At 29.6% G+C, this 22,476-nt stretch overlaps 1 protein-coding gene across 1 annotated transcript; it reads left to right on the top strand.

Moving 5' to 3' along the window:
- The first annotated feature begins 2,609 nt into the window (after positions 1–2,609).
- Dtwd2 (DTW domain containing 2) lies at positions 2,610–22,207 on the top strand. Its single transcript, XM_067281141.1, has 6 exons — positions 2,610–2,819; positions 7,047–7,137; positions 10,830–10,924; positions 12,663–12,858; positions 16,411–16,539; positions 21,234–22,207. The coding sequence occupies exons 1-6, from the start codon at positions 2,716–2,718 to the stop codon at positions 21,393–21,395; spliced, it is 777 nt and encodes a 258-aa protein (XP_067137242.1). The 5' UTR covers positions 2,610–2,715; the 3' UTR covers positions 21,396–22,207.
- The last annotated feature ends 269 nt before the right edge of the window (positions 22,208–22,476 follow it).

Below are 22,476 nucleotides of genomic sequence, written 5' to 3'. Positions count from 1 at the left end.
GAATCTAACATTAAAAAGTTAAAAATAGATGGCGACAGCCACTGGGAATAGCACAAATTCCAATCTGTAGAACTTTACGATTCAAAATATTCCGATTGTAAAGTTATGTAATGTTTCGTTAATTAAATTTCTATAAGAAATATGAAAATAACGAAAAAAATGACTATTAATGTCTAGCGAACCTTCTATTTCAAGATGGCACCGGCTGTTAGAAATATAAATTCTAATATGTCGAACGTTACGATTAAAATAATTTTTTCTTGTACGTTACGCTATTAAATTTCTACAAAAATTATGACAATAGCGAAAAAAATATCTTTTAATTCCTAGCGAACTTTTAATTTCAAGATGGCGGCGGCCATTATAAATATAACAAATTCTAATTTATTGGACGTTACAATTAAAAATATTTCCTTTCTTACGTTACGCAATGTTTCACGTTACGCATATTTTAAACGGTTGTAGAATATTCCAAATCAGTTTAAAATATTGAAATTTATCTTTAAATGGATATTTTTATTTTAATTCTATGCTCTTACTCAACTTGAAGAACCTTATGGTTACTCCATGATAAATTTCTAAACCTGTAGTTCTATTTATATTAAAATATTTGTACAGTATATCGTGTAATCAGCCAAAATATTACTCACATTTATATCCGAAGCAATTATTCTCAAGAAATAAAGCAAAAAATCGCAAAACTTTCTTTCTCATTCGAAAATCGCCCACCTACAACAAAGAAAGTGAAAGAATGGAAAAATGTATTGTTGCCGATATTGTTGCGTTTTGCGTGATGATCAAGCCGATTTAGTAAAAATACCTGATTATTTTTAATTCAACAAAGATCGAAATAGCGTAAAAATAATTTTTTATTTCTAGCGGACTTTCTATTTTAAGATGGCGGCGGCCATTAAAAATATAACAAATTCTAATTTTCTAACGTTACTATTAAAATTATTTCTTTTCTCACGTTACGCTATTAAATTTCTACAAGAAATATGAAAATAACGAAAAAAATGACTTTTAATTTCTAGCGAAATTTCTAAAAATCGGGTTTTTTTAAACTTTTTAAGCGTTTATTCAAAAACTTTTCGTTATGTGATGAAATTTTTCACAGGAGCATCCTATATGAATCGGTTGGCGGCAGATTTTTGTAGAGTGCGGTTTGGTGTTTCTCGTTTTTTTTTCGAAGTTCACTGCGACAAATTTTTATTACGTGGATCCATACATTTTGCGTTGATTTTAATGGATATTTTAAGGCGTAAAGTTTACTGTGAATTAGTTCTAAATTCAGAAAGAAAAGTTGAAAATAATTTATTTTTCGACAATTAGCGAGAACCTATCTTTGGATATAATACTTCGATATAAGTGAAAGTATGTATTATTGGACTACTAATTTATTTGTGCATATAATTATGTAGTTCTAGTTTCGAAACATTTATGTTTTTTAGTGTTTATAAGCGTGTTATTTAGACATGTCTACCAATTTAGTGCTAAAACGTAGAACTACATCAAAGAAGAATACAAAGTTCAATTAGCAAGTAGTCCCTTTATTAGCAAATTAATTTGTTGGTAGATTTTTTTACATTCTAAGTGTAATTAGATGAAACTAAATGGATGTAAATATAGAAAGTAGAATATGGCAAGACTAATAGATGAAAGTATTATTACGTATTACTCGATTAGAAAATGTTAGAAAAATTTATACTTTAAGAATTTTGATTTGATAATTATGGCCTAGTGTTGATATCGAAAATATTTTTCAGTTATATTTGTAATCACAGTTTCAAATTATGTAAAATTCAGCTTGATATAATAATATATCATTCGAATAGTAATGGAGCTTAAATATTTATAGGATTAATTAAAGAGATCTCATTGATGCTTGAAAAAGAATAACTTTAACATGAACACTGAGTGATTTTAAGTCTGGTTAGTCTGATTAGTTAGAATGATCCGATTAGCTAGGTGTATACAGTAAAATACGTTGATTTTTGTCTAAATTTTGATTTGTTGATTATAGAGCTGATTTCTGTAAGACTTTCTTATTTTTTATTAACCCTCAATACCGAAATAATTCTGGCATCCCGGGATTGACTAAGTATAATCCGAAACCCCGGGATTAGAAATAAGGGCCGGGATCGAATTCCCTAGTCATGGCATTTTTTTTTTTTTTTTTTAACTCTTTCCGCCCTGTGGGCACTAAGAGGGCCTCCTTTAGTAGGCCCATTATGGGTTCGGCCAGGCCCACAATGGGGCGACCGGGTGGTGAGGGACGGGGCCCGACATATCCGAACGGACCACCCCCCCGAAAAATTCCTGGGGATTATTCGACCCGTTCGGATTCGATCCCGGGTTCCCCAGAGCGGTAGGCTGCCACCTTTACCGCTCGGCCATCCGGCCGTCCTAGTCACGGCATGTCACTGAATTACATAATATATTATATATTTAATTCAAATAAAAAACGATTAGTTTATCATATTAATTAAAATATAATAAAAATATTTAAAAATTTAAAAATAAAATTTAATAATGTGTATACATTAATATTTTTTATTTTTGCATTTTAGCTATTATAAAAAATAAATGTTTTACGTGTGTGGCAACGTTACTAAACGAACACGTGACGAATTTACAGTTTACACGTGACAGACGTGATACGGTCTTAATATTTTGTTTACGTTTTTTTATTTCATCAGAACCGATATTTTCGAAATGTCAAATTCATCAGAAAAAGACGAACTATCCGAAGTCTTAGAAGAATTATCGTTAATTTCATCAGATCCACCATCTATGAGAGAATGTTGTTTAAAATGCAGGTTTGTCCTTTCAATTTCTTATAAAATGATCTCAATATTTAAACTTATACCGTCTTTAGTGCTAAATATCAAAAATTATCAAACATCAGGACTTAATTCAAGCTGTGAATGATACGTTTGGGAGCTGGAATCAATGTAGACGTGCCTTACATTTTATATTGTGTTTGTTTTCAATGTGAAATGTAGCTTTATTCAAATACTGTTGTGTTTATTGGATTTATGTGCGAAAATAACAAAATGAACCGTGCGTGGAAATAGTATCTACGTGCTAAAAGTTTTAAATATCAAGAAAATTTTTCTCTCTGATTGTACCAATGAATGATGGGAGGTCCATGTTTACTACATACCTTTAATATCTCTACTTTTAATCTCATTGAAAATGCAAAAGTTGTTGTATAGACCCACTAAACCTAATAATCTATATGGTATACCATCTATATTTATGATTAGCACGTAGCATTACATTGTTCAGCTTGCTGTCAGCTGTTTTTTTTTGTTTTTTTCTTGATACCATTGCAATATAATTTACATAATAATGGAAATATAATATATGTAGTATAAAAATGGTAAAAGTACACAATTCCGCATTTTTTTCTTAATTTTGCTTTCTTTAGATATCTCACTAGTAGATGTGTCCTAAACAGAATGCTGGAATTGTGTACTTTTATTATAAAAAAGTTCCTTACTGTTAAAAATAAATTCTGTATTTTTAGTGTGAGAACCTAGGGGCCAATATTTTAGGTTAAATAGAAAATTTTAAAATTTTGTTAAACAGGAAACATTTGCGTTAGTCACAAATGAACTTCCTTTCGATTTTGGAGGAAGCTCCTGAGGAGAGATGCTGATTTTGATATCAACTTCACAGAGAAGTTTCTTGTTGCTTCTCTCCTCAGATGACTTGAATAGCCCAAAGTGATTGGTCGGACAAATATCCTATAAATAGGATTTACCCCAATGCCCAGAGAGCTGGACTTGGAAACATAACTTCCAAGAAAGTTGGTGTCTGAATAAAAGAAAGTTTTCTCGCCAAATACAGGAAAATGCAGCCAGCCCCGTCAATGATTCAGAAGAAAAGAAATGAGGTATTGCATTTTCTCAAACCTTTAAACTCTCTTCAATTTTAGATAAATTTGATATGTCAGTAAACTAGCTAAGAAAAATATACTTATTGTAGATTTATTCGATAAGACCCTTGGCATTTTAGAGATTGTTTAACATTTGTGTTGTGTTTATATTTATCATTTTTTGAAGGTACTGTACTTATATTATTGAATTTAAATAAATATGTTTATACATGATAAAAATGTTTCGGTCTAGTTTTATTGTCTTATCCACAAAAGAATTCAAATCCCTCCCGGATTCATAAGCCACTTGGATTGGTATAATTTTCAAAATGTTGCAATTTAGGACATGATTTTTCTTTTCTATCCTAACTGATGTCAGGAATCTTGATGTTACAAAGATCGTGACGATCTTTAAAACAAAATAAACTATGTCCATCCTGAATCCATGAGCGGGATCCCACAGCCCCCCGATTTCACACTAGAATGCATTCAAATTGGTTATATCCAAGTTTTTAAATTAAAATTAAAAGTGTTATTTAACTTTAGGGGAAAAAATTAAAAGATACAACTGTAAAAATGCACAGACATAAATAAAGCTTATTTCTTCTCTAAAGCATGATAAATTAGTGGCCGAAAACATTAGACTATTGAATTTCTTTGCTGGAAATTTTGCATTAAGATGTAATTCTTATCTTAAAGCTTATTTCATTTTGATTCATTAGACTTATAAAACAAATTATCTTTTCTAAAATATGTAAAAATGAAGAATAATGAAACCAAATGAAGAAATTCAAAGCCTCTAATGAATTCAGCATTTGAAAATCTGTAAACATTGGATGAACTATATTTTCAGAACCTTAAAATTATATAGTAAATTAATCAGCGAAGTTAAAAATCTAGATCAGTGGTCCCTAAAACTATGGCATGCATTGCTTCTAGCAATGCATGCCATAATTTAGGGACCACTGATCTAGACAATTAAAAAAATTGTGATTTAAAAAAATATTTTACTTGCATTAAACAATTTGAACTAAAGGCAGGGAGAGAAAGCAATAGGACCATATTTATTTAAAAACAGAGGAGTTTGTTTTTTTCTTTAATAAATAATAAAGTTTTCTTATCTGTACTTCCCAAAATGACATTTATAATGTATTTTATTTGTGTTATTGTTCTAATGTATTTTCAAGTTGCAGACCTATAAATTCTCACTGTTGTCCATCTATCTTTCATTCCTTAATCTCGAGAATGGAGTTAGCTAGATGAAAGACGAGAGCAGATATGGAAGCCTTACGGGCAGGAGGTCCCGATTAACTCTATACGAACGTCACGTCCAATGCAAACCAGAAGTCATATTATTTCAATTCAAAACTTTCTCCTGAAAGCAATTACAGGTTGACATTCAAAATTCTGGGACTCCTCAGGTCCGGAGGTTGCCAGTTTCTTGAAAATGCTGGATTTTTTTATGATTATATATGCTGTATATATTTAACAGAAAATGACTACTGGTATAATCCTATAAAGAAAGAAAATTAAACACTAAATGAAAAACAAATGAGATTTTAATGTTCATCAACTAAATAAAACAATTCTACAGAATTTTAGTTAGGCACCTCCAGAAAACAGTGGTGCACCAATGTGGTACATTTGAAAATGTGCTCCAAAAGCATGTCAGAAATCTGATGGAGCCAGATTATTGATGGCTGGATTTTTGAATGTCAACCTGTAATGTATGACTGGCATGACTCTATTGTTAAAGGAAAAGTATGATGTAAAGAAGCAAGACACTACAGTACTAATTTGGGTGGAGAGCATATGTTTTAAATTAAATAAATTAAATATATGATTAAAAATTGCAGCCTGGCATTGTGATGATGTCATAATAAACAATTGCTTGTTTTTAATAAAGTTGTATGATTATTATTTTTTAAATTTACACACACACACACATATATATATATATATATATATGGGAACCCAGATTTCAATAGAAAATAATACACTTTTATCATATATATATATATATATATATATATACTGGTATATTTAAGTCTATGTGCAATATCCTGTATGATGTACTGTACACTGTTATCTAACTTCAGTAAGATTAAAAAATAATAATTCTCCTGTTTATTGCCATTGTAATATTAATAATTATAAAATTGATGTCAATAAAGTTGTTTATAGTGAGAAAAATACTGTAAAAAGAAAAGTAAAAGAACACTTTGTAATAGTTGCGCAAAGTAATGTTGTTAATTTAAATATGGGTGTGCTGGTGGCTGCGTGTTGGGAAATCTTCATTGAGGATATAATTGTAACTTTGTGAGATACGAATTGTGTTAAGTGATGTTGTTAAAGTTTAAAGCTGTGTATTCTCCACTGACTCTACTGAAGAGGCCTTCTGAATATGAATGAAAAATGCATTTAGAGGTATCATTGGCTTATTAAAAGTACTTCTGCATTTAGTTTTTTTTTTTTTTTTCATTTTTTACTTTTACTGTGTTACTTTTATAACGTTTTAAAGTTTAAAGATTTGTTTATCCTCAACAAGTAGGATCAGATTGAAAATTTATTTTTCGTCTATTTTTATAATATAATTACGTGAATGAAGACATTCATTTAGTAAATACAGTGAAGTGTCAAAAATTCAGATTTGAAAAATCTGGATTTGTCAATTGAAAAATGAATAATAATTAATCCTTTCAATTGTAACTTTGTTGTTGATGTTCTTTCAGACTTGCATTGCTGATATTCTAACTTTCATTCCAAATTTGTAATTTTTAAATTATGATTAGTATATTTTTTGTTTAAATATAGCAATTCTGTAAATTATAGTTTGAATCTTTGTAAGTATTTCTACATTCCTTGTAAAATACTGGCTTGAACTTAGAACACCGAAACTTGAATTACAGTTTGTTTGGAATTTACAGTACTTAAAATGCTAATTCACATGTATATTTAAAAATCAAGATAGGATATGGCTTCATTTAGTCTGGATTTTCAATATTTCAATGTAAATTAACTGATGGATTTGTAGATCTTTGACAATTTAATTATTAATAGATTCAACATAATATAATCATTAATAGAATTGATTAGTTTATCTGAAGTTTATGATACTTTATCTTACTTTTAAAATACTTTAATGAAAAATTATATGTTCTAGGAGGCCAAAAACTGTGTGTTGGTGTCCTTTTCTTCCAGCAGAACCTGTTGCTGTATCAAGCTTTGTTATAATTCTGCAACATCCAGGAGAGGTAAGTTGAAACAAATGAATTTTAATGAACATGAAAAACTTATATTTTACTTTATATTCTTTTTTTATTAGATTTATTTAATTTAGAATTTGGCATGGAAAATCTATTAGAATTTTCTCATTTGTATCAAATTGAAAGATTTTATATATGAGTTTCAAAAAATATTCTTTAATACGTAGTGCCAACGTGCTAATACTCAAACCCAAATTTGAGATTAAGCCCTTACTTTAATGTAATTTTATGATTTTTTTCTTCATATTAATGCTTTTTCAATATACAAAACCTTTTAATATCCAGCAGAAACTAATGTTTTTGAGCTAGTTAATAGTTCTTCATCAGATTAAATCCAAGTAAGGAATAACTGCAGGGCATTTGACTTAATTTAAATAAGAGAATGCATATTACACAATGGGCAAACCTAAAAAATTATAAATAAATAAAATAAAAAGTTGTTGTACAATGCAAATTGTGGTAACCTTACTAATTTAATAATTTAGGGGTTATCACATCAGTGAATATGATTTTACAAAACAAAATTTTTTGAATATTTAAATTGTACAGTAATATGAATTAAAAATAAAATAAATAATTAGTTAAAGTTAAAATTACAGTTGGCTGGCAGTTATTTACAATAAATATAAAATAAAAGGTCATCTCTATAAGTGAAGTAGAAGTCTTCACCACCTTAAAAATCCCAGCATATAGCTCCAATTTGGCACAGAGTGACTTTCACCTCTTTCCTGAATGGAAAAAGTGGCTAGGAGAGCAGAGGTTTGAGACTAATGATGATCTTCAAAACAATGTTAGGGCCCATATCAAGTCATGGACGGCAACATTCTATGAAGAGGGAATGGAAATGCTTATCCACAGATATGACAAGTGCCTCAATCTTTACAGTGATTATGTCGAAAAGTAACCATATTTGTATTTAACTTTTGGTAATAAATTCATTTTGTAATTTACTCGTCTTTCTTTTATGGACCATCGGAGGTTGAAAAAAAGCCTACGTACTTTTGATTCCATCTTTTCTATCTTTTCTATGGTTGATTCGGCCATAAACATACTCTACTACATAAATTTACACAATTAATGTCAAACCACATTGTTATTATACTGTAAGGTTGATGGATTAATACTCACATTAAAGCCTCTGGGGAATTCACAGTTTACTAATTATCATGTTTAAAAAGCTGTGCTGACATTATCATGCAAATCAACAATCAAAATTCAGTGACATCTCTAACATGAAAAAGCTTATTATTATTGCATCAATAGCAATTAATTTACATATTTATACTCTGTTATTACGTCATCTGTTTATATTAATGTCTTCTTACCAACCATCATAACCCAACTGAAGAGGGGCTCAGAAAAAGGAGTCCGAAATGCATTTTGGTTACGTTAGTATATATTAGTTTAAATTCAATTATTTTTATTTTTATTTATATTACTGTGCAATTTAGACATTAAATAAATTTTGTTTTGTAAAATCATATTCATTGGTGTGTTAAGCCCTAAGTTATTAAACTAGTTAGGTTACCATGATTTAAGATTGAAACTAAGGGTTAAAAGCAATAAGTAATATATACAAAAAAGTGCTTTATTGATAAATTCCAAGCATTTCAGATGAACAATTTTGTGTGTATAATAGTCATTCATTTATTAACAACACGTAACTGTGCTGTTAATTTGAAATACAGTCGACTCCGCATAAGTCGACACCCCAAGGGGAAGTGGAAACGTGTCGAGTTATCCAATGTGACGATTAAAGCGAAGTCGGGAAAAACCACAAAACTACAATTAGGAAAATACAGTAGTATAGGCTTACAATACATTGTGTCCTCCATTTACAATTACTCTGTAGATGAAAAACTGAAAATTTCATTTTCCATAACAAATATAATAATCACTTCACGCCGACTTTATGCGAAGGGCTTACCTCCTCCCCTCCAACCAAGCATTAGTAGAAGAAGAATTACAGCTTATTAGAAGAGCGATGCAAAAGGCTGGTTACTCCCGATCAAAATTTTATTATCTCCGAAATCGAGTTAAAAATAAACTATTTCCACAGACTTTTCTCACTAACAAAGAGGAGCTAAAAATAGCAAAATAGCACACCCTCATTACCGTATTTAGGTCTGGTATCTCTAAAAATAGTACGGCTTTTTAGAGTGAATGGTTACATTTTACCGCTCTCAACACAACCAACACTAAGAAGATTATTATGTAACGATAGAGACATTTTTAATTTGTATGAAAAATCGGGGGTTTATCAAATTCCGTTAAAACATGATCGTTCAGGAGAAGAGACTAGCTACATAGGGGCCACAGCTAGAACTTTCAGCTTGAAGCTCTCGCATCACAGAACATCAAGAGGACATTCTAAATAGTAGACCATCTATGGAAATGGCGAAAAAAGTGCTCGATCAGGACTATCGGTCGCTCTGAGCTCAAATAAAACTACTAAAAAGATGCAATATTCAAAAAGAATTATTCATTTGGGAGAATCTTTATATATCGACCCTAACACCGTGCAACGCAACAATGCTAGAAATTCCACAAATATGGACAACATAATTTAAAACACTATAATCTGCATTTCTAGTGTTCCAATGTTGCTCAACATGCATTGTTTGCAAACACTACATCATTTAAATTGCTGTACAATTTTTGTACACATTCCATTTTTAAATTAAATTGGTGTTCCATCTGGCCTCTTCGTTCGAATCAACAAGCTGTTCAAAAGCTAAAAATTGAAAACGATTATATTCGAATTTCACCTGAAGATGGTAGCTGTATGCTATTGAAAGTGCTTGTGAACTCATCCAAAATAGTTGAAAAATTTGTTTAGTGTTGTTTGTTTTGAGCACTTAACTGTCTCAACTTTGTTTTTCAATGATCATGAATGCCTTGAAAACATCATCTTTGCAATTGTCAATTGTTGGCAAGTAACGTCTAAGGATTCTTAATGACTCTAGCGTGAGAAAATGCAAACTTGGATTCTGGTGTGACGTTGATGTAGATTGTATATTTTCTTTTTATTTATCTGTTATTATTTTATACATAAAAGTACATAAAATGTTAAGGCATTTTTATATATATATATATATATATATATATTAAATAAATCGACTCTCCCTCCTGAAAAAAAATGAGTTTGCACCACATGTGCGGAGTGAATTAATTTTTTCAGGAGGGGGTGACGACTTATCAGAGTGTGGAACAGCAAAAGTATGTTAACTTATCCAGTGGTGACGAGTTAAACGATGTCGAGTAAACTGGAGTTTTTTAACATTAATGCCTATGTAAGTTGGCCGGGACCACAGAAAACTGACTACTTAACCGATGGTGTCGAGTTATCCGGGTGACGACTTATGCGGAGTCGACTGTATTATTCTACACATATTTGTGAAATGTAAGATAATTGAACCACATATAATTTTTATAGATTTATTCTTTAATAAATTATTAAAAATGAGAAAATTTCACTTTTAGTAATTTTTTTCTAAACATTTCTAATGGTTATCTTTTAAATAATACAGTTGTAGCAGAGTACATTGAGTAAAATATATAGCCTATAATGATTTTTTAGAACTTTTATTTATTTATTTTTGAAATATTCTTTTAGTTTGGATTTTTAAAGTTACAATAGTTTTAATGAATATGAAAAATATAAAAGTTTGTTCTTTCAGGAGAAACGTTGTTTGAGGACTGCACCTATGCTAGAAGCATGCTTGCCAGTTGGTCATTGTATGATTTTAAAGGGAAGACGTTTTTCTTCGTACACGTAAATATTACTATTATTTTCAATGTAATAAAAAATAAAATTTGCACTTATAAGCATCTAAAAACCTGATTTTTTGATTAAAGCAAAACAATCCCAGATTATATTGGGCTATATTAATTATAATTATTAATAATAACTACCTCTTAACCTGTTACCGGTGTGTAATCCCTCTTCATCAAACTTGTAACTCAAAAAATAGATGTATACAAACGATTACACGCCGATAACAGGTTAAGAGGTAGTTATTATTATTTTCCGGTGTTGAGATGGAGTTTAGTATAATTATTAAATTTATCAAGAGATATGGCATCTAATGCTTACCCCTTGGCCAAATTACTTAACATTTAATTGTTAATAGTAGCATTAATACAGCCTGATATAAACTGACAATTGTTTGACTTGGATAAAATTTGTACTTTTATCAAATATAAATTAATTTTTATTATTAACTAGCTGACCCGGCCACGTGTTGTTGTGGCTCAAAATGTATCTATTATAAATGTGTAACACTTCCCCCATGGGGGAAATTTCAAAAAATTCCTTTTTAGTGTATATTCTGTTGACGTCACCTATTAAAACGCAATTAAAAACGCAAAAAACCGCATGTAAAATAGTATAAATAGAAGCCGAGTTCTTCACGGTAAGTCTTAATCCTGTCCCTTTCCCCGCTGGGGAATATCGAAAAATCCCTTTTTAGTGTATATTCTGTTGACTTCACCTATTAAAACGCAATTAAAAACGCAAAAAACCGCATGTAAAATAGTATAAATAGAAGCCGAGTTCTTCACGGTAAGTTTTAATCCTGTCCCTTTCCCCGCTGGGGAATATCGAAAAATCCCTTTTTAGTGTATATTCTGTTGACTTCACCTATTAAAACGCAATTAAAAACGCAAAAAACCGCATGTAAAATAGTATAAATAGAAGCCGAGTTCTTCACGGTAAGCCTTAATCCCGTCCATCTCCCCCCCATAGGGAGAATTTCGACATGTATATTATATAAAAACACGTGCATATTCGAATGCAACGTTGTGTCAAAATTTCAAAGGAATCGGTAGGAACAAACAAATGTTGTATTTTGTTTATATAGATAGGTAGAAAATGATCTGCTTAGGTCCATTCTCACAGAAAAGCATAATGCCTCACAGAAAAGCAAACTTAGGTCGTCGGAAGTTACCGCCATCTGTTGGACATAAAAGCCTTAATCCATATATAAATATATTTTTGAAAGGGGGGAAATGGCGATCTTCACATATGCCACAAACCTTCGCGGGAATGTATTAAACAACTTCCCAAAGTTTCATGGCAATCAGATAAATGATGTGGTAATGCATGAAGGACAAACACACACACACACAGACAGACATACATTCGTTTTTATATATATAGATTTAAGTTTAGAAATTTTAAAATAAGTTTGCAAATTTTCATTGATTTGAATCATAATTCAGTAATCATTGAACTAAACTGTAATCTTACCTGCTACATATCTTGAAATTAATGTTATATGAAAAACATTTTCAAAATATCAGATTTCTTCGAATTATTCAACTAATTTTTTACAAATACAAATAAATTTTAGAATGTAAAAAGAAATTTCTGATCAAAAGATTAATAGCCAAAATTTTGCAATTGTTTATATTAATTAAAAGTTTGTATTTCAATTTTATAATTAATAATTCATGTCATTATCAATATTTTAAATTAATTTTTGATAACTTTTTGAAATTATTTCTTCTAGTTGTACCAAATTACGACCTATTTACAATTCATCAAATACTATCCTTATGTATCCTGGTCCTCAAGCAACTCCTTTAGAAGACCTTCCAACGATTAAAGATGGGCCAATATCATACAATATTATTATTTTAGATGGTACATGGCCTCAAGCTAAATCAATGTATAGAAATACTGAAGAACTTCGAAGGCTTAAACAGGTAAATTCATTTATACATTATGATAATTTTTCAAATATATTATATCCTTCTTGAACTTAATCCTTTTAAATTTATAAGGCCATAGACCCATGTTTTCAGGTATACAAAAAAAAAAAAAAAGAAACTAAGCTACATCCAAAGTATTTGACATTGGAGTTTTCTCAGTGGCCTACATTTAGAGCTCATAGAGGATGACATTTGACCTACTGGGCATAGAGGATTTCTGTCCTATAGAAATCCTCTTTGCCCAGTAGGTCAAATGCTGATGCAATTTTGATTGTGCAAAGCTTCTGGACATATATTCTTATGTTGCACACAAGAGTTTCAGTCAATGTTAATGCACTGTTGATTCAACGTCACAGACTTTTATTCAAGATATTGTTATCCAAAATTTATTTCTTGGTTGTTATGATTCTTTCAAAGAGCTAACAAATCAATTAAATCTGCAAATTTTGGATTAAACATTGCTTTCAACTCAAAACTACACTTTTTGCATGAAAATGATTGACATTATGATGAGTTATCTAATTCTGACTATTTAGAGAAACTGATTGCAATAAAGCTTAATAATGTTGTATTAAACAAATAAATAGGCCCTTTTAATGCCTTTACTTATTTAAAGATATCTTCCAACTTAATTACTGGTGCTAATGACAACCCTTGCTGAATCTTTATGTCCAACAACAAAATACATTTAATAAATTGTCCAACAAATGCTTTCGGCTTTACTCGAGGTCTGCATCAGGTCAGAGTATGATGCTTGAAACAGAATGATTTTAAGAAGGTTAAATTTAAAACCTTTGGAACATAAAAAAACCAATCGAAACTTAACGGTTGCAAATGTGTGAAATCCAAAACTACACACATAAGGCAACCCATGTGTGCTATTATTTGTGGGTCCAGTATAACAGTAATGTATACATTGAATGTGCATTAGTGGCACCCTGTTCTTCACACAAGTAACGCCAAGCATACGATAATGAAGGCTAATAAAACGGGCCTTTCATACCAACCACATTAGGGCCCTGGAGGCCCTATAAATATACAAGGCCGGCCTGAAGGGTGGTTGCATCAATTTTAAGGACAGTAACTAATTATTGTATGCCTGGCATTACTTGTGTGAAGAACAGAGTGCCACTAACGCACATTGAATGTTACTATTTACTGTTATACCGGACCCACAAATAATAGCACACATGGGTTGCCTTATGTGTGTAGTTTTGGATTTCACGCATTTGCAACTGTTAAGTTTCGGTTGGTTTTTTATGTTCCAAAGGTTTTTAATTTAACCTTTTTAAAATCATTCTGTTTCAAGCATTTCGATTTTGGAATTCGATCGTACTCTGACCTGATCAGACCTCGAGTAAGGCCAAAAGCATTTGTTGGACCATTTATTAAATGTATTTTGTTTCCAGACATAAAGATTCTTCAAGGGTTGTCTTTATTTATTTATTTGGTAAGTGGAATTAGGTATAAAATATTTTCAGGAAATTTTTTACCTGTTGAATTACAATGAAAAGAAAAACAAGGTTCAATAAGAGTGTATTGAGCAGGAAGACTTTCCTATCTTTCCTATTTGAAAATCTGGCAACAATGTTCTCTATGCAACATAATAGTATATGCCCATGGACTTGTATCCTCCTTCTTATCTTGTCATTTTCTCACAAGCATTTAAGAAGTATATACAACCAATGTTTTCTCTAATTTTTTTTGTAGATGAGCGGAACATATACTTCTCTGAGCAAAAAAAATTTTTGCTGAGCAGATTCTGAGCAAAAAATTTTTCTGAGCATATAATCTTTTCTTGAAAATAAGATAATATATATATAATCTTATTTTTTTTCTGTAAAAATTAAAATAATTAATTATAAAGTAGAGATTAAAATTCATTTTAAAACATACTTCCATACAAAATATTATCTTTGTCAATGATTTAATGCATTTAATCAAAATATACGTAGCAATAATCATGTTGCAGACAGAGTGAGAAATAAGTAAACAACAATTCAAATCAGTGTGCGTGCTTGCCTGCGCGGCACATAAATTCTCGTGTGCAGCAACAATTTGAGCAGTGCGTGGTCGCGCAGCTTAGAGGGAACATTGTATACAACTTCGGACATATACCATTATTCCACAATTGAAAAATTCAAATTTTTGTGACAGCCCACAATGCATGATGTTTACTGTCAAACTTCAAATTTTGAACTTAATTCATTTCTAAAAGTTGTTCAAAAACAGATTTCTTCTCAAATCGAAACAAATTTTCCCATAAGAAAGAACGTAAAATGGATTAATCCATTTCTGACCCCCAAAACAAAGCCTTTTTTTACCTTTTTAGCTGTATTTCATGCATAAAAATGCCTACAAATGCAATATAATATTATCTATATCTATATCCATTTTATATACCGTATTTACTCGCATATAGGATGAGGATCAAAATAAATCAAAATAAAGAAAATTAGATTTATTAATATAATTCTAATTTTATTTCGTTTAATCACAAGTAAAATATCAAATGCACGTAAATGCACACATTGTCTGGCAAAAAATACTGGCATTTTAAACTTCAAGGAAAAATCTTGTAAAATCGACAACATAATTTGTTCACGTAAAGCTGGACAATTGGGAACGTTTTTTTGCCACTCGAATCTACTCTCCATCGATTAGACTTCAGTTTTTGGTGTAAAAACCAGAGTTTTAACTATTATTTTATTATTTTTAGTTTTAATTAACTGGCTACCTAGTACTAATAAATATTAAATTAAATATTAATATTATAAAATATAATATAATATATGTTAATAAATTTTTGTTATTTAATTTGAGTTAAGCACCTTTAAACATGGATTCCTGGATGTCATTTATATTATTGTGAATGTCAATTAACGTGGTTTTTATTAATTAATTTGATTTAAATTCAGTTGCGATTCATACCAAAAAACAGTAGTAGTATCTTACCCACATGCACATTGAAATGTAATTTGAATAACAATGTCATTGATAGTTTGTCATGACATCTAAGGACGTGGGGCAATCTTGATGCCACTAACTTTTGAATTGGTAGTCCCTTCATTGGTTGGTTGGGCCGTCAACTTTCTTTAACCCAGGGGGTATATGGAGTTGACCATCTGTGTCTCTCTAATCTGTGGCCAGCTCTTGCCGCGTAGTTTGTTCAGCAAACAAGTTATCATACAGCAACCAGGGCAAATATGGCATTCAAAATTTTGTTCATAAATTGAATTGTTTGAAAAGCAAGGCATTCGAAGCCTGAGGTTTGAATGTATTTCTCTTATCTGAACAGATGGCAACACATGCACAGAGGACAAAAACCACTGATAACTCAAAACCAGCCATTTGTGGACTTCTTTCATTGACCTCTTCATTTTAAAGAAATTTGTGTTACACAAGATATTAAATAGTGTTATATTATTTTTAATTTTGTAAAGCTAATGTAAAAATATAAATATGTTTTTCTATCTGCTATATTGTATTTACACTTTTTATTTTGAACTATATTAAATAAATACTTTAAATTTTTCTATGAATAAGGTTCAGATTCACCCTTCTCAAGGAAGTGATTATGTGATTCGAACTCAACCCACTGAAAAATCATTATCAACTGTAGAGACAGCTGCTTTGGCATTGTCTGTGCTCGAAAGTAATCCAGCTATTCATCAGGTATTACAATATATTTTAAAATAATTTTATATTTACTTAATAAAAATAAAGAAATTTGCATATTAATAAAATATAATTTAATAAAGTACACAATTAGTTATTTGAAGACATAGTCCTTCCTAAAAAGAGGAACCACTGTTTATTAACTTTGTGTTTCCAGACAATACATTCTTGGTGACTCACTTTTCTCTTTAGGCTACTGGCTACCAAAAAGTCCTTTAAAAACACAAGAATACATCCAATTAAAAATACGAACATTTTTAAAAAACAGGAACTGGTGATATACGGACGTCTTCTATTCTCCATCATACCTTCTGGAGGTTGTTTTGGCTTTTATCTACAACAAAATAGGTGCTGGTAAAATGCAGATTAGGAAAACTGCCCCCTGGTAACAATACTTTAAAAAGTTTTTTTGTAAATTTTTGTCCAATGGCAATAATTATGATTAGTTATTTGAAGACATAGTGACTGACCTTTCTTTTTGGCGGCCAGTAGCCTAAAAAGAAGGGTCAGTCGCCAAGAATGTATTGTCTGGAACACATAGTTAATAAATGTTGGTTCCTCTTTTTGGGAAGGACTATGTCTTCAAATAACTAATCATAATTATCATCATTGGACGAAAATTTACAAAAAAAGTACATAATGATCAAACTTTCTGTTCTATTAAATATAGATTTAAAAACTGCATGTCATGTCTTTCCATTTTCAGTCATTCAAGAAAAATTTTTAAATTTGATATCAACCTGAAACATATTTTAGTATCTAGGTAATATTATATGAGCTTTATGGAAACATTTTCAAAACTTGAGGATAATTTAGATGTTTGTAGAAATATATATACATTGAATAACTCTTCTGGATATTCTGGTGGTTCCATTTATTTGTTTATGTTTATTGTTATAATGTCCAAAGGCATTGTGCAAATACAGTGTTGCCTCATATTTAATTCATTTCAGGAAGCCGTTTGAAGTCCAAATCAGTTTTTCTCTTTAGAAATAATGGAAAGTGAATTAATCCACTCCTAGACCCTAAACAATATCCATGTCAATAAACTTAAAACAGCAAAATACACATAATTTAAAGTAAAAATAACACAATTAAATGTTCTAATAATAAATTAAAACATGAAAATAATAAATAAAATATGTAAATACTGTATAATCATTTTATTATCATTTTATTATGAAAATTGCATTAATTGCATCTTGCTGACTTCAGCATGCCTGTCAGACCTACCACAAGTGTACTGCTTTCATGTTTCACAATAACTTTTTTTCCACATCAATTGTCAATATTACAATTTGCCTGGTAGGCTTCATTGCTTCTGTACACTTCTTGGATTCCATGGTTAAGAAATAAAATATAAGTTATATAAGTTGAAAAGTCAGTTTTTGTATATTTTTGACAGCTGTCTGTATATAACATGTGCCATTTAATTACAACAGTTGTAAAATTTAACACATTATTGCTAATACAAGATTGTATTTTTTGTTTAGAAGCTCATTTTCTAAGTTTTACTTCATATTTTGTTTGAATAAAATCAAGTCTGTAACATCTTCAGATAAAAAGCATATCATACATGTTGTTTTATAAGTTTTGGAAAGGACAAACTGTAAAAAAACAATGCATTTGGGAAATATGCTCCTAAACATAGAAAACGTGTCAAATGTGGTATAAAAAGTTCCATTTTGAACTAAAGGATACAAAACATACAGAATGCCTAAAAGCTATTGACAAAGAAAAATTGCAGGAAGAAATTGTTAAAAATCAATAAATAATACAGAATACAGTATATATAACCAAACACACCAAAATTAAAGCAAAATAGCACTGAAAACATATGAGCATAATGCAAGAGCACAAGCAAGAAATAACTTGGGCACCCAACAGATTGTGTTTACTAGGGTTTCTCATTTCCTGGTCTTTTGCTTGTCCCGGGATTCTGGGGAAAAAGTGACTTGTTTCCCGGGATATAATTAATTAATTTTTAAAATATAAAAATTATCTTGAAATCGAATGATATAATTATTTTTCATTTTTAAAAGTAATTTAATACGTTCTGCAACCTCCAAAATCATAATATTAATAATGCTGTGTAAAACATATATTAAAATTACCTTTGAATTATGTATAAATTTTCATAAATAGAAAAAATTTATTAAAGTTTGTTGGAAACTGCTTACAAAAAAAAAAATGTCTTTGAATCGAGTTGAAAATTTAAAGAAAAAATGAACTTAGATCAAACTTCTAACTTAGAAGGTAATTTTCGTTTTTTAAATAAAACATAATACAAAATAATATTGTAAATTTTTATAAGATTTTGAAAACCAAAGATGGTCAATACTCTGATCACTCAATCTGGTTATTATTTTAATAATGAAAAGTCTCGCTACTGTGAATGCCCTTTCCAATTCAATGGATATGGTTGGAATCGTTTTTAATGCATTTAAGAGGAGACAAACGTTACGTATTTTTTTACCCGTAGCATTGAAGATTTCTAGTTCATTTTCAAGATGCATTGCAGTGTTTCTTTTGCTCTCAACTATTATTGATTTGTCTACCTTGGCTGCTTTAATAGCGGTATCGAGCTTATAGTCCGATAATTCGGCAGTTCGTTTGTCTTTAATAATCAGGTTTATGAAGAAAAACTTCATACTTGCATAGTTCGTACTCATTTTTATCCTTGCCCAATTTGCACAACCTGACATAATGCAGTTATTGAAGCTACTGGGCATAGTTAAAATTAAGACAGCATCGACACAATTATTCAAGATATTGCAGGTTCTGACAAGTAAAGAATTTTCAGGGTCCTGCCACAAATACATATTGATTATTGACAATCTGTGAGATGTCATAACAAGCAAAAATTTAAAAAACGAATAAGCAGGCTTAAAATTAATCAATACAAATGTATTCTGACAGTTTGAGTTAATTATACTTTCTACTTGCAAAATTTCCTCAACCTTAACACAAAAAAAGAAAAAAGTGAACTTTTAAGAAATTTGCGGGATTTTCCAGGTTAAAAAAACAGCCAGGATCTCGAGATTCTGTTTGAGAAACCCTAGTGCAGTGTTTCTCAAACTTTTTTGTCTGGTGGCACACTGAAATTATTAAACAAAATTCACGGCGCCCCTATTATTATTATTATTATTATTTTTTTGTTTGCTTTTTTACGGTTAGTAAAGATATGAAGGATGAAAAGTCTTTTACTTTAAAAAACTTTTACTTTTTCAGTTTATTTCCAAACAACACAAAAACATTCAAAACAAAATTTATTATTACAAAGGTATCTGGTGATAAAATGAGCTCTCGATTTTTGATGATTTACTAGTGCTAATTGATTCCTTAGCTTTGCTACAGTAACCACTTCTTGATCATTAGAATCTTCGCGTTTTCTTTTTTTAATGAAAAAATTATTCACGATATTGAACGACATAATTAACTTCAATATTTTATTATAAAATTTAATTACAAGTTAATAATTTATTTTTTCTTGTTGTAAAGAAGAAAAATATTTTTATACGATGCTTTTTCGTTATTGTCTGAACATATAACAATAATAATAACTACTACTTACTGCATTCGACGCATTTATATTGCGCTTCTACTCGCTGTAAGAGCAGAAGAACAGACAACTAGTAACTAGTTCGTTTTTTATTTCTAGTATTTACGTATAGCCAATTACCGAGTCACTGAGACGAGTGGCGACGTAACAAGATTAGTAGAAAAAATCAATATTTATTTTTTATAATTGTTTTAATTAATTATTTATTTTAATACTTTAATTTAATTATTTTAAGTAATGTTAATTTAATTATTTAAAAATTTCGCGGCACCCTTGTGGCAAACTTGCGGCACCCGCTTTGAGAACCACTGCCCTAGTGTTTACACTTCAAGCATATTTTTCCACTGTGCATGTAGTTCAGACTACAAGACAAATTTTTGTCAAATTTAGCATTAAACATCATCACTAAACCCAATATATTAAAGCTAAACACATTAGCATTCGAAGTTAGAATCATTTGAAGTATGAAGTTCCACTGTACATGTAAAGATCGAAATTAAATGTACAGGATATTTTAAATATATTTTCATTTTCAGCGTATTTGTGTAATTGCTTTGATTCAAAATAAAATCAATAAGAAATTTACTGTAAAGATATTGATAATATATTTTCAACATTGAAACAGACAAAATAAAATTGATTCAAATATAAACATCCTATAATTCTGATTTTTAGTTTAATACCAAATGATTGCCTGATTACATCAGGCTATAGTAATGCTACTAATTATTAATTAAAACTCAAGTAATTTGTCCTACAGGTAGACATTAGGAGCCATGTCTCGATAAATTTAATAATTATAATTAAATTAATATTCAATAATTTAGAAGATTCTATTGAATCAAGATGTCTGTTCGAAATGACAAATGTCATTGGGAGTCTTGTGTTTATGTATGAGGCAGATACAAAAGACAAGATTGCCAATGGACCCATTTACTTCTTGTGAATGGAATATAATGTTGTTTACACATCTGTCAGCATTTCAATAAGTATCTCTAACCATATCTGCATTTTAATTATATGGTTTTTAAAACTTTAGTAATGAATAAATATAGTGAAGATTACTAAATATTTGTTTATGTAAATTTAATCAAACCTTGCTAAAATAATTTTTATATTTAATTTACAGATATTAATTCAGCCATTGAAAGCACTTTGCAATTTTCAACTAAAGCATGGAGCCGTAACTCATCATAGCAAGGAATTTCTTAGTCGTAATGGATTAGACAAAAAGATAAATGTTTCATCTTCAAATATTACTGAACAAATATCAAAAGATGTAATGAGATAAGGAATGTAGTTAGAATAATTTTATAATTGAATCTATAATGTGATATTTATAAATTGAAGTCTGAATTAATTATTGCTGTTAAAATAATTTCATCTGTACATCTCGTATTCTAATTCTATTTTTTAGATATTTGGTTTTTTCCTGAAACATATGAAGTTAGGCTCAGAGTTAGAAGCAGTTAAAAGTGTTACAATAAAATAATAATTCACATTTTATCTGTAATGATTAGCAGTTTTATAAAATTTAAAATGCCTATTTTATACACCTAAATTAAAAGTTTTAGCAATTTATATGTATAAAGTTGAGGGATTTTAAATATATCATAAATTGATTATTCAAACAATTGAGAAGTAGAAAATGGAAAATTCTGAAAGTACCAAATTAAATTTTCTAAATTTTTAAAACACTATAAAATTGGATCATATTTAGAAATGTTGTAACTTAAAATATTACAATTGCTATTTACATCTATGTTTAAAAAGAAAAGATATTTGTAGCGTGCAAAGCCATAACATTGTAAATCTCATTTTTCTCTAAATATGTTTTATTGAAGAATTGAATTCTAAATGCAATGTTTTCTGCTACAAAAAATATTGTGGTGATATTGGCACTGTAAGTGGCTGTATTTTAAAGTTGAATTTATGTGAAGCCATAACATTTAAAGTGCCAAAGTGCAAGTCATGTGACTTTTGGCACCTAAAACATTACAGCTTATATTTACATCATTTTGATATTTCAGAGAATTTGTAACCTAGTGAGTCTTTTTACCATTTTATTGTAAAATTGAAATGAATGCATTCACTAGAAAAAGTGTTTTTCACCTCTCCTGAAAAGTTTGTTTTTTGGTATTTACAACATTATAACATTGCACACTTCATTTGTATTTGCTCTGTTTATTCATCTCACAGTAATGTGTTTATGGAATTTATATTAAATTCATAACTCTACTTGCGCTGCTCATTTTTTTTTTACAGTATTTTTTTATAATCCATTTAAATTCATTAATGTAACTTATGAAATCATGTTAATTATACTGCTAATAACTATAATATATAATTAGTATTTTATATATATATTAATA

This window comes from Centruroides vittatus, unplaced genomic scaffold (genome assembly GCF_030686945.1).
Source record: "Centruroides vittatus isolate TY-2023 unplaced genomic scaffold, ASM3068694v2 contig_911, whole genome shotgun sequence".
Lineage (NCBI taxonomy): Eukaryota > Metazoa > Arthropoda > Arachnida > Scorpiones > Buthidae > Centruroides > Centruroides vittatus.
The sequence above is the reverse complement of the archived record's forward strand: the minus strand, read 5'-3'. Positions and strand labels throughout refer to the sequence as shown.

Excerpts from the sequence above, each read along its gene's own strand:
- Dtwd2 (XM_067281141.1), top strand. The coding sequence starts at position 2,716 with ATGTCAAATTCATCAGAAAAAGACGAACTATCCGAAGTCTTAGAAGAA. Across the intron at positions 7,138-10,829 it reads TTCTGCAACATCCAGGAGAG|GAGAAACGTTGTTTGAGGAC; the intron begins GTAAGTTGAAAC and ends TTGTTCTTTCAG. Across the intron at positions 12,859-16,410 it reads AACTTCGAAGGCTTAAACAG|GTTCAGATTCACCCTTCTCA; the intron begins GTAAATTCATTT and ends TCTATGAATAAG.